This window comes from Ruditapes philippinarum, unplaced genomic scaffold (assembly GCF_026571515.1).
Source record: "Ruditapes philippinarum isolate M1 unplaced genomic scaffold, ASM2657151v2 ctg164_1_1_1_1, whole genome shotgun sequence".
NCBI classification, from domain to species: Eukaryota; Metazoa; Mollusca; class Bivalvia; order Venerida; family Veneridae; genus Ruditapes; species Ruditapes philippinarum.
This window is the reverse complement of record NW_026866554.1, coordinates 393,475-401,279: the sequence shown is the minus strand read 5'-3', so window position 1 is coordinate 401,279 and position 7,805 is coordinate 393,475. Positions and strand designations below refer to the sequence as shown.

The window sequence follows — 7,805 nt, the reverse complement described above, 5'->3', positions numbered from 1 at the left end:
AGTGGCGTTGACTTGCCAGTTTATGACGTTAACATGTCTAAATACCGTTTCATTATGTCAGATAATCGTGTTGTCCTGTCCAGATGCGAATTTGTCAAACTTTAGTATCACGTGTCCAGAGCCCGCGCGGAGCGTGAAAAGATAGAGCAAAAAAGATTACGGGCCAGTTGAGCAAAACCAGACAGCGCTTTCTCAAGACAGAACTAAATTTGAACAAATTTAAACAACTATTAGACATAATAGGACTGTTTCTGAGTTTAACAAGAAAACATCAAATTTTGACAATATAACACTTCTGTTTCACATTATAGGAAAGAGTTTAGACAAGTCATTACCACATTTCAACAAGATTCCGCAATTTTTTGACTTTATAAGGCTGAGTTTTAACCAGTCAAAACTGCTTTTTGACAAAATAGCATACAGTTTATCATAATAAGGCATGATTTAGCCCAGTCAACACCCCATTTCGGCAAGATAATTCGAATATTTGATATAACAAGACAATTCAGCAGTGTACGTTGGAAAATTAACACAGTTGTTTGACACAATAAGACAATGTTAAGGCATTTAAACACCGTATTTTGACAAAATAACATGGCAGCTTGATAAAATAAAGCTGTGCTTTTACAAGTCAACACCAAATTTCGACAAGAGAACACTACTGTTTCAAATGATCAGACAGTCTTTTGACAAAACAGCTCCACAATTTGACCGCATAGCGCGACTAGTTGACATAATATGACACATTTCAGACAAGCCAAAACAACATTTTGACATGATAACCCTACTGTTTGAAATAATTAAACAATGTTAACACACATCAACATCACATTTTAAAGAGATAAGACTACTGTTACGCATACTAAGGCAATGTTTAGACAAGTCGACAAATTACAATGACATTACAACGCTTTTATTTGACATAATAAGACGCTTTCTGGGCAAGATAAAAAGAAATGTAATAACATGAGGCAGCTATGGCGTTCCATACCTTTCCGTGAACGAATACTATAGGGAGGCAATCCGGAAGAGTTTCAGAGAATACTCATTCGGAACTGCCTCGGCTATCATCTATATTATCCTTATCCGAAGACTGACGGAAAGGGCCGAGTAGTTGCGATTGAGAGAATACTATGAAAAGTATTTTAAAACTTTATCAACAGTTATATAAGAAAACCATTTTTGTTTAAAACAGTTTATAACTCTTTGAAAATCCATATTCATCGAACAAACTTTTAACATGATATGTCCAATTTTTGTACTATTCAAATAACACTATTGTGCAAACAGAAATACATTTGTTTAGTTATAATCACCATTTCAAAACCACAAAATGTTACAAATACAAAATCAATACAGAGTATGGTCTGTTACTTGGATACCACAGATTTACTGACCTCACTTTCAGGAATGAAACAATCGGCTATTCTTTTAGTTTTCAATTAAAAGAAATAATGAAAACCTTTAAAAAGCTTTTAGTGCTTACTTAGTGCAAACAAATACTGGCCATTGAAAAAAAAATCAATTAGCCTCAATACCTTAAATACAGGTAGCCACTAGTAGGGTTCATAATTAGAAAGTCATTATCGTCATCTGCATATCACAATCATTAGTACCATGATAGAAATTAGTTTGCATATCTCGGGTAGAAATTAAAAAATTGTGAATTGAAATTAATCCTTACAGAAGGCAAAAAACAATATTCATAATGGGATTAATCTGTAAAAATTTATTATTTTTTCTCACAATTTGCATTATGCCAAACATCGGGTATATACACTGTACATCTATAAATGATACAAAAAGTTTACTTCGTGATTTATTGGATGGATATAATAAAAATGTACGGCCAGTTGAAAACCAAACCGAGGCCGTTCATGTAAACGTAAGATTTAGTTTGGACTCTATTCAGGGCCTTGATGAGATTCGTGGTATATTTTCAGCAATGGGCATTATGTACATGGTATGGCATGATACAAGTATGGTGTGGGATCCAGAACATTACGGTGGTATAGACTATGTAATGACGTCATACAAAGAGGTATGGGTTCCTGAGTTGATTCTCATCAACCCGGCAGATGAATCAGACACTCTTGGTAAGAAATGGCAGAGGGTTTTCTTTAGACATACAGGACGCGCTTAAATGGTAATATGCTCAAAGGAAAATATATTAGTCTATCAAATAATCATTTAACATATGTCATATATTATGTCTACTTTAACTCAATATTATAGAAAAATACATGATACCTGAAAGCAGATATATATCAAACTAACACAATTAAAGAAGCATTGCCTCCAGATCAGATTCATTTTAATTTTGATGAAAGCTTTGAAGTATGAAGTGAACAACGAAAGTTATTTACACATTGCAAACGGCATACTATACAATCCACATAAATAAACGAAAAGAAGTATAAAAAATGCACTAGTAGCGTTTACTGCGTTTGTCACGCATAAGAAATATTTAAAAGCAGTCACTAATCGCACATAAAATGTAATTTGTTACTTGCGTCTTGAATCTTTTTACTTTTCCTAAAATTTTGGTACATTTTCTCAAGTTTTATTTTCTTGAAATATTTGGCTCTTCTGAACATACAAATGAGGATCTGACTCAAAATTAATGTCAAATAACCTTATAACTTTATGAATAAATTGGAAATAATAAAATATTTCACATAAAGTGGTGCAGTTTTCACTTTGGGCAAAAATGCACAAGTCATTTTAGGTGAAATGTCCAAATAAGGATTGACTGAATGTTGAAATAGTAACTTCCCTGTCGAATTGATAGATTCAGTTGCCGCAAAAGAAATTATATATGTAGTTTACATTATAATGTCAATGTTATGTTCTAAGCTTAGTTATGTTGTATAAATGGTTTACAAATATTACAATGTAGAAATTCTGATTTTGAAATGCCACAATTTATGACTTGATATCGATATTTGATTTAACAAACATAGTTAACACCAGTAAACATTGAAATATTACTTAATATATATTTACTTATACATCGTTTGTAATAAATGTTTTTGTATTTGTATGTAAAAGCTCATTTGCATGTACCAATAAGGAGCTAGGATACGATTATTTATTGAAATTGCTTTTTAGAACAAGAATAAAATTTAAATACTTACTTCTGTTTATTACTTAAAATGTTTACAATTGAAAAGGTAATGAAACAACTGGTTGTCATCACACAGCTTGCATTATCGTGTTTAAATAATTCGTATGCCCTAAAGTCGCAGGAAGTTGCTCTACATAACACAGTTCTCATATGGCACAGTACTTATAATATGCGGTTTAAAAAAAATAATTTCAAAATACATTGTGGGTACAACATTATTCAAGATCCGTATAATCTGGTATGAAGTCTTACATTCATCAACAATTTTCTTGAACTGGCACGTTTAATTATAGAAAATATTAATGACGACGATGCTATGGATACGTTTATTTCAAGATCTTCTATGACAAGTTCATACAAACGAGCTTTTACTCATACAAAATGTTATCCAGATAGGGAGGGGCCTGAGGGATTGATGGGTCGAGAAAGGACATCATAGAAGGTGAAAATGAATGAGCACACACACACACACCGAACACGCACACACGCGCACATACACACACACACAAACACACACATTATTTTTACTTGTGAACCATACGCCGTTTTCATGGAAAGACACTAACGTTTCACAATGAAGGTTCCATGATAACAGCCGTATAAACACATCTACATTTCATGTTAAATGTTCAATACTGCTTAAGCCGGTGCTAGGGGCGTGGACGGTAACTTGAAACTTCCACTATGAACAGGTTCAATCAAACCGAGCCTGCAACATTTTCAATTTTGTCGTTCTGTGCCTTCTTTAGGGTTTCTTTATTTCTCTCTATTTTTGCGCTCTTCCGAAAAGAAAGACTCCATTGGATAAAAAAGGAAATGTGACGCCATCATTACATATGACTTCAAGATTTAATACTAATTAAACTGTTAAAATGTATGGTTAGGGCATAAATATCTTAAGATATACAAAGGGGGTTTGACTAGTGATGGCTTCATACAACATTTCATTAATTTAAAATGAATTATAATTGATGCAATGATTATTGATATAAGTGCATGAAAGCTTGTTACAAATACAGCAAGTTAGATGGACCAACAACCTATTTGCAAGTCGCCAAATGTTAAGCTCATGGATTTATTAAGTATTGAATATACTCGTAAGATCATTAAGATAGGGCGACGTTCTCGGAACGCTGCTCCGACATCATCCAGTCACACAAGACCATCATGGTATCCATGCTTGTAAGAATAGTGTGGTGTTTCTTGTGCATGTATTTACGGTTTATTAAACCATATGGAGTTCCATAGAATAAGTAATATGGACACCATTCTCTAGAGAACACTAGATCTATATAACATTTGTGTTTTATTTTGTTGAAAATAATATCATGTTAAGATATAAAAGTTAAGTATAGATTACATTGAGCCATGCAAAACAAATATACATTTATCACTTTGTAGAGACTACAGATGATACAAAAATCAAACAATTGATAAATATTAACGATGATAATACCACATAGATTTCTATTTTCATTTATGATGAATGGAAGTTTTTTTAATGCTTAATTGCTGATGTTGTCTAGAACTGAATTATCTATTGAAAAGTAATGAAAACGTGGTTAAAACATTAATGTTAAGCTCAACAGCCATGAAACACAAGTTGAACAAAACCCTTCTCAACATTCAGTCGTAGATCACATTAATGTTTGCACACTATCACTGGCACAGAGGAGTGATGCATCACGTAATCACTCACACTTCCAAGAATCGTACGTCTGATAGTACCCATACCACGTGACCCGGTTATAATTACATCAGCGTTCATGTCTTCTGCTGTTTTCACGATAACTTCTCCAGGTCTTCCCGTTGTCGCCTTTACCTTACCCTTGGCCTAAACAAAAATAAATATATCGTTTATGTTATATTACAACACAAACTAGTTTGTAAAAGCGAATAAAAAAAATGAAAAGTGAACGCCCGTTCATAACATTAAACAAGAATGTCAATGACAACAAGATTTTTCATAGGACGAACCAACACAGAACTTTAGGATCATATGACAACTTGCCAGCCTTAAAGGTGGAGGATATATGAGATTAAAGATCGACAAGAGAGAATGACTTTCACGGAACGCAGTAGCCTGCCAACTTCCAAAACATCAAGAAACCAAATGAAACAAAAAAGAGAAGGCACCAAAGCAAACTAAATGATTCCCCGTTAATATCTTACATGTTTATCTTTGAGCAAAGAGGTAAGTTTTTCAATATAGTCTTTAGTCATCTGTTCTTCCTCAGCATATAAATTCGTCAATGTCGAAAAGGCCGAAATCTCCAGCGCTGAAATATTAACATTTACAACAGGGTTACAGGTCTTTGTTTAATTTGGACATTGCATGTCACTTTTTCCTTTTCACCGAGCTTGTAACATTTTCTTTGTCGTAAATATAATATTTTTACCGTTATACTAATACAGAGACAAGACAAAGGTTAAATTTTTTCGAGCTTGCTTGCTTGCTTTTCAAAATAAAATAGCAAATGTCGCCCATCACACTAAATTATGATGCTTTGACAATGTCTCTACCTGTTTTCGCAAAGTATCTTTATGTAACATCGGATAATATTCTTAACTCTTATTCATTGATAGATTAACAAAAGATCAGACAATCATTTCCTTATTTTTCAGCGAGAGAGATTATTATCTCCGAATTTACCATTTCACTGAATATTTGCTTTAAATAGACTATACATATGTATTATTATTCTTCTTATACTCACGGGATAAAACGACAGTGTGGTATTCAGGAACATAGACCAATATGACTTTGTCCGATTCCCTTCTCAGGTTTTCCCAGTACCCTGAAAGGAAACATTAAATACTAGTATATGCAACAAATTTTTTACTATCAGCTGATTTTATTCTGTGTTAACTTTAACTTTTTTGTTTGTGACGAAACTTAAATGATAAATGTCAGCGTCTTAGCAAAATATTAATAACACTAGTTCATGCAGATTACATGTAGGTTTACCTAATCTAATGTCATTCTTAATTAAAACCTATCATATGTGTCCTTATTTTCTGGAAAATTCTTTCATTTATCATTAATCTTATTTGAGTAAACTTTAAAAGTAACAGCTAACGAATTGCTTGATCTGTTTTCACTCCTAGAAGAACCTTCCTAGAAGAGGGTTGATCAGTTGCTGTTCTTTCATGGTTGTTATATATTCTAGTTAAATTTAGCTAGTGGGAAAAAAGAATGAAAATAATTATAATTATACTAAAAGTACTAAAAGCTTCAAATGTCGGGAAACACGACTCAACTTAAAATGTTGCAGAGTCGGTTTGTCCGAGTAGATCTAAATAAAAAAAAATCTGCTTTCGTAATAAAGAGAGCTGAATACAGTTCAGAAATTTTGAAACATCTACAGATCTGTTCATACCGCGTTGATCTTGAAAAAAAATGCAACTTTTGAATTTTGCTTGGACATTAAAGTGTATGCAAATATATTAATAAAAAGATTCCCCTTAAACCACTTTTTAACTTGATACTGACTTTGACCATTAGTTTTTGTATTTAAGGTACTAGTTAAATCCGTTGTATGACCAAATACCAGATATTAAACGATTCATTGTTAGTTTTGAGCTATATGTTGATGATTTACTCTCTGATCATAGGTACCGCTTAAAAAAGATCTTATTTATTAATTTGAAATTATATTTGAAAAATATTAGGATTTGTGCCTTTTGTTTAAGAGCAAAATAATGACAGGGGTAAAATTAAATTCGAATATTGTTTAGATATCAAAATAAATGTTACAATATTTGCAAAATTACCGCGAACACTTTACTTAAATGCATGAATCTTTAAAAGAAAATCTATTGTAAAGCATTTACTTCAGAGACATAAAGGTATAAAAGTACTCACAGTCAAACGCTTTTTGAGAAAACTCACTGCCATCCATTCCTATAATAACTGTTCTACTTTCAACAGCGTTCTCTGCCATCTTCACTTTTGTAAATAACAATTATAGTTGTTATATACACTATCACGTTTCATGAAGATTAATGCACATATATTAAATAAGCCATCATGTGGAAAGACTTTACTTATTGTTTAAGTTAGATAAACAACGTGATGTAGTAAACAACAGACTTAAGTTATGTAAGTTATGAAAAGGTAAAAAGTTCACACAAATGTAAAGTTTTAAAAAGAAGTGAGGATAATATGCTTCTAAACAGAAACACGCATTTTCTTCATAAAATAAGATATACTCGTATTACATATGATAAAAAATATTGATAGCATACTTTACATTTTGTATTTGCGTGACTTGACAAATAGGATCAAATGAAAGGAGAGAAAAAAGAAGATGCTGGTGTGTGTTTTTGATTTTGTTGTTGTTCTTGTTGTTGTTGATTATTTCTTTTTAAATATTTCATTTTTTAATTCTTCTTTAAATTAAAGGCAAATTATGCCTCAAAAATGCTTCTTCTTTATTTTTCAGAAGTTTCTTTTTTTAATTTTGTTGTACTTTTACAGTATTATTATGCGCTAATTTTGTAGTTCTACTGAAGGTGGATTGAATCTCAACACAATGTTCCGTTTTATATTTTAATGTTAATCTTTCTTAGTGGAATACCACAAATAATATATAACATATACACAGGTTATCCTTATGTTAACAAATAGATATTAAAAAAAACAGTAACAAATATTTCTAGTGGAGAGCCACAACGT

The 7,805-nt window shown here is 31.9% G+C and overlaps 1 protein-coding gene across 1 annotated transcript; it reads right to left on the bottom strand.

Annotated features, from left to right (window-relative positions):
- Positions 1-4,414: 4,414 nt before the first annotated feature.
- Positions 4,415-7,151, bottom strand: LOC132732857 (universal stress protein Slr1101-like). Its single transcript, XM_060719377.1, has 4 exons — positions 6,993-7,151; positions 5,845-5,925; positions 5,300-5,406; positions 4,415-4,961 (listed from the first exon to the last, which is right to left on the bottom strand). The coding sequence occupies exons 1-4, from the start codon at positions 7,069-7,071 to the stop codon at positions 4,770-4,772; spliced, it is 459 nt and encodes a 152-aa protein (XP_060575360.1). The 5' UTR covers positions 7,072-7,151; the 3' UTR covers positions 4,415-4,769.
- Between the last annotated feature and the right edge of the window lie 654 nt (positions 7,152-7,805).

Bases quoted from the DNA above. Each gene is read 5' to 3' on its own strand.
- LOC132732857 (XM_060719377.1), bottom strand. From the start codon at position 7,071: ATGGCAGAGAACGCTGTTGAAAGTAGAACAGTTATTATAGGAATGGAT. The intron at 5,926-6,992 runs GTGAGTACTTTT...GTTTCCTTTCAG, and splicing joins TTCTCAAAAAGCGTTTGACT to GGTACTGGGAAAACCTGAGA. The intron at 4,962-5,299 runs GTAAGATATTAA...ATTTTTGTTTAG, and splicing joins CTTTGCTCAAAGATAAACAT to GCCAAGGGTAAGGTAAAGGC.